Source organism: Sturnira hondurensis, unplaced genomic scaffold (genome assembly GCF_014824575.4).
Source record: "Sturnira hondurensis isolate 20B ecotype Veracruz unplaced genomic scaffold, ASM1482457v3 Scaffold0011512, whole genome shotgun sequence".
Taxonomy (NCBI): Eukaryota; Metazoa; Chordata; class Mammalia; order Chiroptera; family Phyllostomidae; genus Sturnira; species Sturnira hondurensis.
Window position 1 is genome coordinate 369,867 of NW_028084143.1, and position 14,545 is coordinate 384,411.

At 50.3% G+C, this 14,545-nt stretch overlaps 2 protein-coding genes across 2 annotated transcripts in view; one reads left to right on the forward strand and one right to left on the reverse strand.

The window, feature by feature from the left end:
* FSAF1 (40S small subunit processome assembly factor 1) lies at positions 1–7,018 on the reverse strand. The gene is made up of 9 exons (XM_037060208.1): positions 6,986–7,018; positions 6,909–6,912; positions 6,654–6,854; positions 4,510–4,853; positions 2,953–3,009; positions 2,103–2,198; positions 1,904–1,990; positions 1,282–1,331; positions 1–372 (listed from the first exon to the last, which is right to left on the reverse strand). Exons 1-9 carry the CDS (start codon positions 7,016–7,018, stop codon positions 234–236), a joined length of 1,011 nt encoding a protein of 336 aa, XP_036916103.1. The 3' UTR covers positions 1–233.
* GNPAT (glyceronephosphate O-acyltransferase) overlaps positions 6,840–14,545 on the forward strand; it is a 24,438-nt gene continuing 16,732 nt past the window's right edge. Inside the window, exons 1-2 of the mRNA XM_037060238.1 lie at positions 6,840–7,094; positions 13,752–13,934. Of these exons, the coding sequence (XP_036916133.1) occupies positions 7,017–7,094; positions 13,752–13,934 (261 nt within the window). The 5' untranslated portion in view covers positions 6,840–7,016. The remainder of the gene's footprint in view (positions 7,095–13,751; positions 13,935–14,545) is intronic.

Here is a 14,545-nt window from a genome sequence, read left to right on the forward strand (position 1 = left end):
GAGAATTAAACATTCCTTCCAACAGGTTTACTTTACTTTCACACTGTGTGGTTGGCCCAACATGGTTATCGCCCACAGAGAGATGCTTCAAGCGACTGGAAGTTTTACCGCTTCTATCTGACTTTTTCCCTAGAAAGCAGCCTGTGAAACGGGAAGAGCAGCCTGGAGTCTTGCACGGGCCAGGCTGCAGCACGTCGGCACTTCCTGTCCCTCTCTTCGGCTCCTAGGGCACTTCATTTAGCCACTCGGGAAGAATTTATTTTCCTGATATCAACTTGGCTCAGAATCAATGTCCCATTTTTGAATTTTCCAACCTGTCCGATCCGACCATTTGACAAAATACTGGGAGCCGATTTTTTCTTTTTGGATTTCCTACATGGAAAACGAAAGGAAGGTACTAGGTTAAGCTTATGAAGAAGGATCAAAGCCCCACTAACCAGACCACCACCGCCTGCTCCTGCAAAGCCCCGTCCGCTCCCCTGGCACAGCCATCTGCCCCACGGCAGTGCGTGGCCTCCCCGAGTCCCTGAAATGCGCCACTGGCTCCTGCCTCAGGGCCTTTGCACTGGTTTCTTCTCTGTGGAATGTTCTGCTATCAGGGCTTTTCAGGCTGGCCCCTCTTTACTCACCTCAGATGTCACCCAACAATGACATCCCAGTCCATCCCCAACACCTAAGACGCCCATGTGCCTGGCACCCGGTGGGCCCTCAACAGACACACGTATGTGGCCAGAACCAGTGACCAGCTGACGACATGCGCATGCTCACGAGGAGTCCAAGGAGATGGTTAAGACAAAAGGAGTCAGTTCTGAAATAGTGATTCGAGGCGGGAGAAGAGGCGCTGGAGTACAAGCCAAGAGACACGCTTAAGCAACAAAATCGACGTTCCGTTACTCAAATCACGGCGCCCTGCCTCGTGTCGCATGTCAGAGGACAGGTGCCACAGGCCCAGAGTGCACTGTCAGGTGCACCAGCAGGGAACGCGCATCTCTTGCTGGAAATGTCAGTCTCAGCACCTCCACTGGTCACTGGTAGTCTCTGGTCTTTGAAAACGGGAGATTGGAGGAGGCTTCCCAACTCAGTTCAGAGGTTGGTGTTTGACGCTGGGCAATGCACGGAATCCTGTCTCCCCCTTAAAGGGCTTGACGCGGAGATGGGAGGAGAGGCAGTGAAGCACCCCGGCAGGCTAGAGACCCCCCATCCACTCCAGGTGTCTGTTTTGAGAACTAATCAACAGGGTTATCCACATCACATGCCCGAGCATCTGACGGTGCCACTCACCTGTCTTCCTGCCCTTTCCTCCTCTTCTTGAAAATGTCTGTGTCCCGGGCCTGATTTCAGAAGTGAAGGGAACACATGCATCAGCAATGGATGTGGAGATTCAAAACAAGGCAAGAAGTCTGTGATCAAAAGCCACTGAGATACTATTTATTTTAACGTTTCTGAGTAGACATATTAAAATAAGACTCCAAGTCTCACCCTAGAACGCATTTGAGAATGTACAAGGCCATTCCAGAGGGGACTGATGGGGACTGATGGTGGAAAAGTTCGACCTGTTTCAGACAAAAGGGAGTCTAATATCCTCCCCCCATCCACCCCGTGGTGTTTCATCAGCCCCTGTGCACTGCACAATGTAAAATGCACAAAAGAAGGCACTGACTTGGCCACGGATTAAAGTAGCTGATGGAACCTGAACAGGAGCTGCTACTTTAAGCTGACTGTTCGTGCACACGTGCCAGATTACTTGGCTGGTACAGTAAAATGTTGCTGACCTGGATAATGGGAAAGGTTTGGATCAAATAACTCTAGCTCTTCCCGGGCAGCCAGGCCCAGCGCTCTGCCGAGACAAACTGCAGCCACCTGTCTGTTCCAGTTTTGATGAAGAAGAGGCCCTTGCACCTACCATTCTCCTTTCTTCTTCCTCTGCTGCCTTTTTTTCTTTGATCTGCTCCTGCAAAACCTTGTAATTCACGTAACTCTTTTTGGGAGGCTGAAACAAAAGGGACATGCATCATAATTTTTATTTTGCACACAGGTCCCACAGTCCTTTGCCCTGGCTTGCTGTGCCCCATCTGGGGACAGCAGGCTGAGCAGCGACTCACCTGAGCGCCCAGCATAACCGCACGTTCCCGCTCCAGGACTCGCTCCTTCCCTTTTCCATAGCCCGTGATCCCAAACCGGTGCACCTCCAGCCGAGCCTGCAGACACAGGGCAGAAGCAGACCCACGTGCACTGCAAAAACGCCGCAGAGGAAACCCACGCCCACAGTGGGGCGTTTCAGATACGACCGCTGTGCGTCAAACTCTCGTTGTGTATCCTCAAGCCCTGCAGTGGCTGTAGCCAGGGCAGCTCGGTGGTGGCGGCTGAAGGAGCTGTGTGCGGCCTGCTCCAGTGGACCGTCCCCTCACAACGCCGCTCCCGTGTCTCACGCTCCCGTGTCCCACTCGGGCGGCTGAAGCCAAGCACGCTCCTTGCCCTCATCCGCGACAGAACCAGGAGAAAATGCAGAGCCTGCGGCACTCCACACGCTCTCTAAAAGGGCTGCTGCCCATGGACGCCGCCCCTTTAACTTCAGAGCACCGCCCCAAACATGCCTACTCATGCTTAGAATCCATGTACCACAGCTTTAGACACAGACCGGTGTTTTTACTTTAAAGAGAGGCTGTAGAAAGGAGAGAAGTCACCAGTACTTACTCCTAGCAGTTGAATTATTTTCTGTCTTTTTCCTCATGCATTTAAAAAACCCACTTGCACTCACAGAGTACACGCATCCCTGCTTGTCCTATTCACCACGATGTCGTTGCTGCTGCAGGACCATCGGGTTCCACACGACCGCGTGACAGTCATGTAAGTGAACGTAGCGGTGTGCTTCACCATTCCCTGGCCCCTGGTTAACATACTCATCTCTTCGGCAGTATAAAGATTAAAAAAGTAACAATTGCAAACACATACCTTTTCTAAGTTAAATTCTTGTGTATTCACGTCTTTCTCAAGGATACCAGTTCTGGTCTGAAAAGGAAAAAAATTTCTCATTAAGATCCTCTGTTGCTACATCGTTACAGCACCTACCACCAACCGAGCGGCCATGTTGTAAACAGCTTTGAACTGGCCCTGATGCCCAAACACCAAACAAAGATACAAGCATGGAGCACACATTCCCAGTTAACACCTGATGGAAGAAAAATGGAGAAAAAATGTTAAGGTCTCAAGGCTTAAGAAAGGACAGAAGGGAAACTCAGAGAAAGAAAAGACAGCGAGCGAGACCTACGTTTGTATCTCGCATGCCGTCTGTCCATATTTGGGGGGGAGTGCTTCAGGGAAGGATAACTGAGTGAGCAGGGGTGTTAGAGGGTAAAAGGGTTATATTTAAACAATTCTCTCTCCCCTTCTCTCCCGTCCATTCTAATGGCTAACAAAACCAAACCCGGGTGGCGATGTGGTGTATAATTTCCAACAGGAAATGATACCACAAGCTTTCAAAATACGTGACTCTTTCCATCAGTGTGTCCTCCGGCTGTGGTTTCCACCCCGTAGAACTGACCTGGAAACTGCGCTGTCGAACCGGGCCAGTGACAGAGGTCCCGCCTCAACCCCGCCCCAATCTGGACGACAGGAAGCAGACAGAGGGAAAAGAGGTCACGCAGCGCCTGGAGAGGCAGTGCTGCCTGTCTGCTCAGCAGGGTGGGTGGTGCTGGTGGGAGCAAGGCCCCACCTCTCGCCTCACAGAGAGGCGCCCCGCAGTCTGTGTGTCCCTTGCCCTCCCTCTGCAAAGGGGGCTGTACCTCAGCTTATCCTGTCTGTCCCCCCCTCCCCAACTATGTGGTGGGTGTGTGTGTGCCAGTCACAGACAGTAGCTTCCAACTCCATGAGGAAGTCGGCACTGGGTAAAATGGCACAGGGTGCAACTCAGGTAAACAGGGAGACCTGACCGGTGCTCTTGCCACCCACTAATCCACTAATCCAACCGGCTCCCAGTGACCTCGCAGCACTGCTCGCCCGCTGTCACATGGATGCCAGCTGTGGGTGTGCCTGGCACTGGCTCACAGGATCCCACACAGGCACCTGCCATGCTCAGGCACGTGGCTGGCTCTGGGCTGTCTGCACACCTGCATGACGGACCCTCATCAAAAACCCGGGATGCCCAAGCTGGGGCGCACCTCCCTACTTGGCAGCACTTCCCACGGGCTGTCACACATCACCCCTGGGGAGATGAAGCCCGTCCCACGCAGCTCCCCTGGGAGGGGACCCCTGACACTGCTCCCAAGTTTCCTCCAGACACTGCCCCAGGTACCTTTGCCTTTGCCAATGCTACACTGTCTCCCTTTGCTGTGATAAATCATAACTGTGACAGTGACTGTATGCTGTGTCCTCAGTATGCTGACTGCTCTTAGCATGTCCTCGAGCCTGGGGGCGGTATTGGAGAACCCTGATGTAATCTACAGAGACAGTTCCTGAATGCTTCAACATCAGGGTTTTCACTTTTTACATATAAGCTAGCCAACTCACTACCTTTGTGTTCTCGTCTTGGTCCGGCTTCTGTTTTCTTTTTTTACTTCTGCTGTGGAACTCCACCACTTGTACTCGCTCCCTGTTGTCCAGGGAAGAGGGAGCTATGGCACCACAAGGGACTTGTGGTCCTGCAGGGGCACCAGTGGGGGTCGAGGCAGGGGCACCCTGCAGCTCTTCTCTGAGCTCCAAGAAGAAGGCAGAAGCGTTCCTCCTCTGGCCTCTTACAGGGGAACCAGGTTGGGGAGCTAGCTCTGCCCCCGAGGCCACTGGAATCTCCAAATCCCTCTGTTTGTTTTCCCTCTTCTTTCTGATTCGTTTCCGTTTGGCTTCACCTTCCGCCTGTCCTATTTGCTCAAACACAAGAAGGAAAAATAAGTATTTTTGGTGTTAGCTACCACCCATATCAAATCATGTGAATGCATGTTATCATGTGCCCTAGCTAGAAACACCCCGGTATGCACACAAACAAAAAAACTAATTGTTTTTCTTCAAAGAGGGTTGCATTTGCACAATACACAGAATCCAAAATGCACAGTATCTGCCCCTAAGTAACTATACTTATGTCTTTGACTCCTATTAGCATAGTTGTTTCAGTCCTCACCTTAGTCCTTACTAAAGTGTCACGGTGGCAATAGCCCCAGTCTGGCAAACCTACTTGGCTCACGTTTGGTACTAAAATTGCAGCTAATGTCTCTTGTTAACACTTCCTAGGGTTACAGGCGGGGATTATGGTTTTCCTCTCTACTGTCAGTTGTTAATGAAAATGAATCGACGACAACAGGCTTAATCTGAACACCTTAATTTTCTAAATCCCCACAGCTCCCGTTTATTTCACCTGTTCCAATTCTTACCACTCACCTGAAGATTCACCAAGAATTCTGGCCTCATCCCTCACCTAACAGTACAAACGCCACAGGGCTCTCCAAACAGCAGCTGTTCATTTACATTTGCTTCTGTTTGCTTAGTCTTTCACTCAATAATAAGAGCCAACTAAACTTTGGACTTTGGCATATAACAACAATGAGCAGTTAATAGCCCACGTGCCTTTCAAAGCTTCATTTCCATCCTGTGTTCACAGATACTAGGTCCAGGATTTTGCAGCTTAGCCTTTCCCTCTACATTTTAAGCATCTCAAGGTCAGAGACTAAGTCTCCTCTCCCTTCCAATATCCCAAGGGCACAATGATACTCTGGTCACAGTACAAAGTCAACACAAGTACAGAGACTGGAACTAGCCTCTACAAATTGAATCTGGCCTCTGCAGATTCAGAAAGGGTTTTAATCTCTCATGCTTGTCTCTATGCTTGTAATAATGGGATTATTCACAGTATATAGTTTGTGGACTGCTGTGAAAATTAAATGAGTAGATACATGAAAAGCATAGACTACCTGGTACGTTTTCAATATTCCTTAGCTATCCCTTTTACTGTTTGACTGAGCTTAGAATTTTGAGCAATGGCTCCAAAATAAAAATGGCTTTTGCAACATCATGCTCCAAATTTAAGAAGATTATCCGTGATGCAGAAACAAGAGACAATTCTTTCCTTCCCTGAGGCCAGTTCTTCTGAGTGTATGGAAACGGCGGTTGCTAAATTATAATGGCAAGTTTTATTTTGCTTTCTTCCCATCAAGATAAAAGAAGAGCATAGATCAGCCAATTTAAGGTTGTGAAAAGCTTCATGTGAAAATGTTCTCTCAAGCCCTGGGCGAGGGGACACTCTATAGGATGAGGCCCCATCGTGTGACAAGGTGATGCTAACTAACATATGAGGGTCAAGCTGGATCTAGGGAGTGGTGAGGTGAGGGGGCTTCCCAGGGGTCCGGAAACCGTGTGCATCACGGTTTTCAGACCCACTCCTGTTAGGTCTGAAAGCCCTGGTGCTTCAGACAGTAAGATGGTCCCCACTCTAAGTGTTGGGAGGTTTGATTCATGAAGAATAACTGCACCACGGGAGCAGGAGAAAGGTGACAGGTGGAGAAGGTGTGTCCTGAACCCAGAAGGGTACCAGGGCGGGTGAACTGAGGAGTGCTGGGCTTGCAAGAACCTTTAGCCCGAATGCGGAGGCCCGCCCAGTTCTCGGCGCACAGCAGACCCTCGACCCCTCAAGTCGGCTCTCCACGTGGATCCCGAGGCCCCGCACTCACCAAAGTCGTAGAGGTTCTGGAGCATCGCGTCCAGGAGCTGAGAACACGGGGGCGAGGAAGACCCCAGCCCCTGCTCCAGTGCCATCGTGGAGTCGGACTCCGCGGGACACCCCAGAGCCCTCCGGGACCCGGAGCGCCACGCGCCCGCTTCCGGGTTCCGCCGGCTGCGCGCGCGCCGCAGGTCCCCGCGCGGCTTCCGTCCTGGTTAAGATGGCGGCGCCCGGGGTCCCGCGGAGCGGTCGCCGAGGGTGCCACCGCCCTAGGCGAGGTCGGGCCGCCCCGCGCGGAAGAACCGCCCCCAGCTGCCACACTACCTCCGCCTAGCAAAGCACCCAAGGCGCCGCCTGGGACAGCAGCCGCACCATGGATTCTTCCAGTCCATCTAACTCCTGTTTTTCCGTCGGCTCCAGCAGTCCCGGTGCTGTCGTGCTCCTTTACTCGGTAGGTGCCCAGGGAAGCAAGGCCCGGGGCAGGCCCGACAGGGGACCCCCTTCTCCCCGTCCCGTTTCCTCCGGGCCACGATCCCTGGCCCAAAGAGCGGGTTCCGACTTCCCCAAGGAGGGATGGGGTGGTTGACTTGGTTTCCACGGCAACGATGCCCCGCTGTGTATGCAAGTGTGTGTGTGTGGAGAAGTTTATACCGGTGATGGTTCTTCCGATTCCCTTCCGCCAGTTCCTTCTCTCTCCCTCCACTAGGCGCTGGGCCTTCGGGAAGCCCCAGCCTGACTCGGGAATGAGGCGTGAGAGTTGGAGGCTCTGCATCTCTAACGAGGGCGTGTCGGGCTGCCTTTTGGGCAAACCTGAGGAACCTGCGGGTCCTCCCCAGCCCGAGTTCCCCACTCCGCCCTTTTGCTGCCCCTGTATTCCTGGCAGAAAAGTGTTTGCCTTATCCGTGGGCATAGAGTTTTTACGATTTAAGTCGTTTCTTAATCTGGGAAGATTTGGAACTTCTGGAAATTTGTGTTGCCTGTTTTTGTCTTCCATATGTCATTGTAATTTTCCCACAATCGTCATTTTGGAAGACAATGGTACCTAGCCTCTCTCCAGCTTTCCTTTTTACCCCCAACCCTGTCTATCTGTGTCTGCCTGCCTCTCTCCTGAACCGGTCCTTCTTTTTTTCTTTTGCCAACAAGACGTTTCTTGAGAGTTTTGTAGCTGGGGATTGCACAATCCTGGGGTAACTGGTTGGGGTTTTTTTAACCACTGGATTAATTTTTATCTACTTTAGGAGGAAATAGAAATGCATTTTAATGGTATGTTACCTGCGTTCCTAAGCGGTTAGTGTCAGTTTCTGACTTAAACGTAATGTTAATTTGTATAGGAAGGTCAAAACAGAGAAAACAGGAAAAAGCAAGATAAACCCCCCCGAAAAAGTTTGAAAAGAGCGTGGCTGCCTTCCAACTGGGACATCAGTATTCCTTGGAACAGGGAGAAATTTCTCTTTGTCCCAGTCAAGAGGTCTTACTTGCTGTTAAAGGTCCATTTCTCTAGCCCCTCTCCTCATGGGCCTTCTCACCCCACAGTCCGAAATATGTTGACCTCTAACTCTGCTACTCCAGAGGGAGAATGCCAGGAATGCGGAGGGGGGTTGCCCTGTAGCTCTGCCTCCCCTGCCCATAGGTAGCTTTTTCAGTCCTGAACTGGTTTGTGAGTTGAGCACGCTCTCTGAAGGAAACAGCTCACATTTTACTTCCCCATTCACCAATGGCTCTTTATGATAAGACTTTTGTCACCTCACCTGAAAGACTGGGGCAATTGTATATGAGCTTTTTCACCTCTGACGCTGGACATTTCTTGTGACTGCACAGTTTTTAACTCATAGCCTATTAACTATTTTCAGGCCGTCGTTATTTCCTCAGCCGCACTGTGATTGTGCAATGCTCTGTCTAATCTGAGAATGATATTGGAGGTATTTAAGTTACTGCTGATTGCAACAAACCTTCCAGCAGTGGGTATCTATAGTGTCCTTGGTTGTCATTCTGTGTCCAACATAGAAGTTATAGACCCGGCCCTTGCCTTCCAGGACTTCAAAGGAAATCATAAAATAAACAAAAGCTACAGTGAAGTGTGGGGGCCACCGCCTCGGGTGAGAGTAAATATGAATGAGACATGATGTGATCTGCTTAGGGTGCAGAAGTGGCCATTTTCCCAGAGGAAAAAGGCCATGAGCAGTGGCCAGTTTCTCAGGGGAAAGAGGCCAGCAGTGGCCAGTTTCTCTGAGGAGAAAAAGGCCTCGAGCCCCCTCCTCCAGGGCCTTTTATTGGGTTCTAATACACAGGAATACAGGACAGCAAGGATCAAACAGTAGATAACATTTCAAAGAAATTGAGGGCTTAGTATAAGTCCGAGTCTGTCAGGAACAGAGTTTTAAGGTTTCCTGCTCGAACCCTTATCATATGAATGAAAGCACTGTTAGCAGAGCAGATTTCACAGGTTTATCAGGAAGTCTTTGTGATGCTAGATTTTTCCCCAGGACACGCTCTAGCAAGGCAAGGAGCTGTACCTCTCCCCAACAGATACTCAGGCTTAAGGGGATTAGAGCCAGGAAGCGCTTCTCCTAGAGAACTTGGGGACTCGGGCTATGTCAGAGCGGGGGTGGGGGGTGGGGAGGTATCCATTGCTCTTTGTTGCAGCTCTCCCCCCCTAGTCCTTCCATGAAGGCCTCCCAAGTGATCAAGTCTGGCTTAGGTTGCCCCCCTCCCTGCTGTGAGGGGTCTTACTGGTCACTGACTTCCAACCAAGCTTTGGGGGCAGGGAGAGGAAACTGAGGCAGCATTTGCTACCAGAGACAAGCTTTGTCTCCTGCGGCTCCCATTCCAAAGGCCAAGGTCATCCCTCGCCCTTAGCCACAAGAGGTCGAGATACAATTCCTAGAGCCAGGCAGAGCGGTCCACACAGTGAAGTGGGATAAGGGCAGTGGTTGAAATATGCACCGTGTGTTGTGGGAGAATGAGAAGGAGCACCCTGACCCATTTGGGGACTCTACGAGAGAGTGATGCTGAGCTGAGTTTCTGAGCTGTGAATGGGCAATGAGGGAGAGGAAGCTATTTTAGACAGCAGTGTGAGAAAACTACTCCCTCCCGTGTTTGGGGAACCAAGTCATTAGGTAAGGGTAGGGTAGAGGGGGCATGAGAAATAAAGAGTCTGGTTGGGGAGGGAATTTGCTGCCTCCATCATGGAGCTGGGTCTAGATGCCTTTGCAGTAATCCAGAGAAGGGACAACAGCCGGGGAAGGCGGTGGCTGGGACTCCGGGGAGGAGAAGGGAGGGGAGAGCTGGTGGCGCCCGAGGAAGAGGAAGCGGTCTGAAGTTAACTCCTGGCTTCTGCGACGTGGCCCCCTGGGTGGGCGACACTGTCTTTCACAGATAGGAAATGCAGGAGAAAAGCAGGCTTAGCCGGGTCATATAATACTTGCATTTGTGTTCTGTTTGAAATGTGAGAGGTGGAGTTAATGATTTTTAATTTGTTATGTATGGACCAGATACTTCACAAGGGACTTGGGAGACATCCGAATAGAGTTAGAAATGGTAGCCGAGCAGGCAAGGAAGGGCCGCTTTAGATGAGTAGATTTGGCAGTCATCAGCAAGTAGGTTGTGTCCGAGGCCACAGGTCTGCTTGAAGTCGCTCAGTGAGACCACAGAATGAAAAGAAGAATGGGGATGGGTGATCACTGGTGTGCCTGGCATCCCCTCCACCCAAATGATCGCTTCCTGTTAGGGTCTGAATGAAAAATCTCAAGTCCTTATAATGTGTTACAAGACACTACATCACCAAGTGACTGCACCTCTGATTTTACTTTTGAGTGTCTGCTGGGCTACAGTCACACTGGCTCCGTGTTTCCCAGTGAGCGTGCCTTCTCCTCAGAGTGCTTGTGGTCCCCTCTGTGAGGCTGCTGTGTGTTGCCAGCATTGCTGGCTTCTTTATTATTGAGGTCCCAGCCCAAGTAGTCCCCTCTCAGGGAGGGCTTCCCAGCCATTCCGTCTAAAGTAGCGCTCCGCTCACTTTCTCATTAGTCACCTTCCTCGCGGTCCTTGTGTTCTCTTTCTAGTAATGGCTGCAGGAGTCTTGTACTTGCCGTCAGGCTGATTGTTAGATTTGCATGAAGTTTGCAAGCCCGTTGTTGAAACACAGCCATTATTTAAAATGAAAAATTAAGCCCTGGCTGGTGTAGCTCAGTGGATCGAGCGCAGGCCTGTGAGCCAAAGCATCGCAGGTTTGATTCCCAGTCATGGCACATGCCTGGGTTGCAAGCCATATTGTTACCAAACAAAGGGTCCGAGGGGGAGGCAGTACTTGGCCCACCGAGGGATGCCAAAAACTGCTACAGAAAACAGGGGCCCCTCCCAAGGACGATACACTAATATCTATAGGGCTCTTCTGTCCGCCGCCAATCGGAAAGGCATCTCTCAATGCCAGAGATTTGTGAAAAGGAAACAAAATGTTTATTTAATGCTATTCAGGCCTAATGCCTTCCTTAAAATATTAAAGTCTTTAACGGTATACACCTACACACACACACACACACACACACACACACAGCGCTCCCTTCTCCCACTGTCCCAACTCCGGGTACCGTAAATCAGGAAAAGAGCACACGTCCGTTTTTCAGGTCGCTGGCACGTGAGCTGTGTCGCCTGCCTGTCCAGGCAGGATCTCCAATTAATCCAAAGTCATGTGGCACCTTTCACTGGCAAGAGTTCTTTGTACCAAGTTCCAGTCAAAGTCTCTCCTGCTTTCCAGGCCACTCAGCCAAAGGGAGCACGCCAAAGCTGCGTGGGCCTCTTCTACCAAAGCCGCACTCCACCAAAAGCGCGCGTCTTTCTTCTTCACCTGGCCGCAGGGATCTCCATTCTGGCAAAGCTGCGTGGTCTTCCCTTTCACCTGGCCAAGAGGGGGTCTGCACTCTGCTGAAACTGCATGGCTCTCCCTCCTAATGGCTACAGGGGTCTACATCTTTCCAAAACAGCGTGGCTCTCCCCCTCCCCTGGCCAAGGGGGGGGGTCCTCACTGTGCTAAAGCCACATGCCTCTCTCGCAGGCACTCTCTCAGAGAAGCAGCCCCCGTTTTCTAGCCTGGTTAGCCGCCACTCTGCTAAAGCCACATGGCTCTCAAGCAGGCCCTCTCTCAGAGAAGCAGCCCCAGTTTCAGCCTGGTTAGCCCCCACTCTGCTAAAGCCACATGGCTCTCAAGCAGGCCCTCTCTGAGAAGCAGCTCCCAATTCTAGCCTGGGTAGCAGCCACTCACTTCTCCCTGGCCCAAAACTTGGCCACAGCTATTTAACATATCTATGAAACCAGTTAAAGGTTATTAGATATGTTAAATACCATTCCAGAGGTTAGCTGCAAAACTGTTGCTATGCAAAACAGCTCTCAATGGCCCTGCTCCATTCGTCCCTTCCCCCAACTGACACCTGGGGGGGGGGGGGAGGACATCCTAATATTTCCTCCAATATTTCTGTACACTTTGAGTTCTGGACACCATTCCAAATCTTTTCTGGGCCCCCCCTTGGCTGCACCCTGTATCAATATCCCCAGTATGGGTTGTGCTAGAGGCAACCATACATTGATATTTCACTCCCTCTCTTTCTCACTCCCTTTCCCATCTCTCTATAAATAAATAAAATCTTTAAAAAAGTACAACTCAATGGAGATGACCAGTTTAGTGTAGGTTCAGGGAGAATTGGAAAATGGTATGGGAGGGTAAACAGGGGCTGTGGTTAACGGCTGAGCATTTTCCAGGTGAACATCAGGGAAGGGCCATTTGTAAAACCCACCATGCACCTGGTTACTCCCAAAAGAGACTGAGTCTATAATCCCAACATTCACCACAGTGCCAAGCATACAGTAGGTGCTCAAATACTTGATAGTGAGAATTATCCCTAGAGGTAGCCACCTCTTGAACAAAGGCGTGGGGAGCCACAAGACATCGTGGTGTGTGCAGGGAGCTGCAGGTCTGTGTGTAGTCGGGCTGCTGGAATGAGGGGAATGCTCAGTGGGGCGGGGCCTTGGGAGGGTTGCCTCACTTCCCCGGGCCTTGGCTTCCCCCTTGCAGAATGAGGGTCCTGATCAAAACTGCCTCATAGCTGTCCTGGGTTTGTTGTGAGGACTCTTCCTTTTTAAAATATATATTAGCATGTAGAAATAAGATTGTTCTGCCCTGGCTGGTGTGGCTCAGTGGATTGAGCGCAGGCTGCGAACCAAGGGGTTGCTGGTTCAATTCCCAGTCGGGATACATGCCTGGGTTGCGGGCCAGCTCCCCACTGGGGGCCATGTGAGAGACAACCACACATTGACATTTCTCTCCCTTTCTCCCTCCCTTCTCCTCTCTCTAAAAATAAATAAAGAAAATCTTTTAAAAAATAAGACTGTTCTTTAATGGATGTAAAGTTCTTACAATAGAGCCCGACATTTAGTAAGCTACTGCATGTGTTATCTATAACTAATATTACTCTTGTGATTTTTATAATCAGAAGAGCAGACTCTTAAGAACTAACAATTTAGCAGTCATGGGCAGCCCGATGGACAGCTGCTGTGGGAGCGGTGGTGGAAGCCGGATTGCAGAGCCTTGGGAGGAGACAAAGTGGCCACGGCAGAGGCGGACTCCCAATTGCAGCCTCTGTGGGGGCACTTTTTTCTTGAGTGAATCTTCCTTTTGTTGGCACTTGTAGTTTTATGTGATTTGACAAAATTTTGAATTTCTAACATATGCTTTGATTTAATTTTTAAAGCTAAGTGGAAGCAGATAAGACAGGCTTATCAATGTCATTGATGAAACCTTATAAGATGGGTCAGATTCCTTCACAGCCTAATGTCTGGTCTCTGCTGTCTTTTCAACCTTCCCAGAGGGATCCTGGCTTTGCAAAGATGGCGGTCAGAAATATAAAAATAAAAAGGACTGCGATTATTCAGTGTCAATGTGCTGACCCTAATTGCATTTTTTCTTGGTATATGAAGATCTCACACCAGATCACTCTGCTCCTGTTCACATGTCACAGAATGAAAATTGCAGTAAAAACGAAACCGTACAAGTATAGCCCTAATCTGTCCTAATTTACTTTACAGTGTGTGCATTACTTTCTTTTATTTGCCTTATCCACAGAAGGGACCCAAAAAGTGGGATGAGTTTGAAGATATTTTAGAGGAAAGGAGGCACGTCAGTGACTTGAAGTTCGCGATGAAGTGTTACACCCCTGTCCTGTACAAGGGGATCATTCCGTGCAAGCCCAGCGACATTAAAAGCAACGTCCTCAATTCTGAAGAGGTGTCCTATGTCATCAAACAGGTGAGTGAGTCCCTCTTCAGCCACAGCCAGCTTTGCTCATTGTCAACAAATTCTTTCTCTTCCTGATTCCGTGGCTGCATTTTGCTATCGTTAGTGTATCTTTTTAGGGCTAGCTATATTTGGCACATCCATGCAATGGTTATCATAGCCACAACGTGCATTAGCCTCTCCCCGAGAGACACTCGGGGGTCTGGCAGTGAGCCGGCTGAGCAGGATTCCTGGTCCTTAGTCTGGTAGGGCACGATGACAGTTATGTGATCAGTTACGGTGTAAGACACGTGGGTGCGAGCCCACTGTGCGGGCCCACTGGTTAGACGGGAAGCTGGTTCTGTGGAGGGAGTTAGGGAGGGATGTTTTTAAATGAGGCCTGGGAGATGATTGGGGGTTTTCCAGGTGAAGTAAGTGAAAAACAGTGTTTCTAGTAGAGCAAATACCGGCAACTGTTCCCCATGGTTTTCAAACCGCACTGCACATTAAAATTACTCGGCGGCTTTTAAACATTCCCACGGATTGATCTCACCCCATACAAACCACATCAGAATGTCGGGAAGGAAGCCCGCCTTCAGTAGTCTTTAAAGAAGCCAATCCCAGAGTCTGGCGGAGTCTGGGAG

Coding starts and splice junctions, on each gene's coding strand:
- FSAF1 (XM_037060208.1), bottom strand. CDS start 7,018: ATGGTGCGGCTGCTGTCCCAGGCGGCGCCTTGG. Junction 1,991..2,102: donor CGGTTATGCTGGGCGCTCAG/GTGAGTCGCTGC, acceptor CTTTTGTTTCAG/CCTCCCAAAAAGAGTTACGT. Junction 373..1,281: donor AGGAAAGGGCAGGAAGACAG/GTGAGTGGCACC, acceptor TTTTCCATGTAG/GAAATCCAAAAAGAAAAAAT.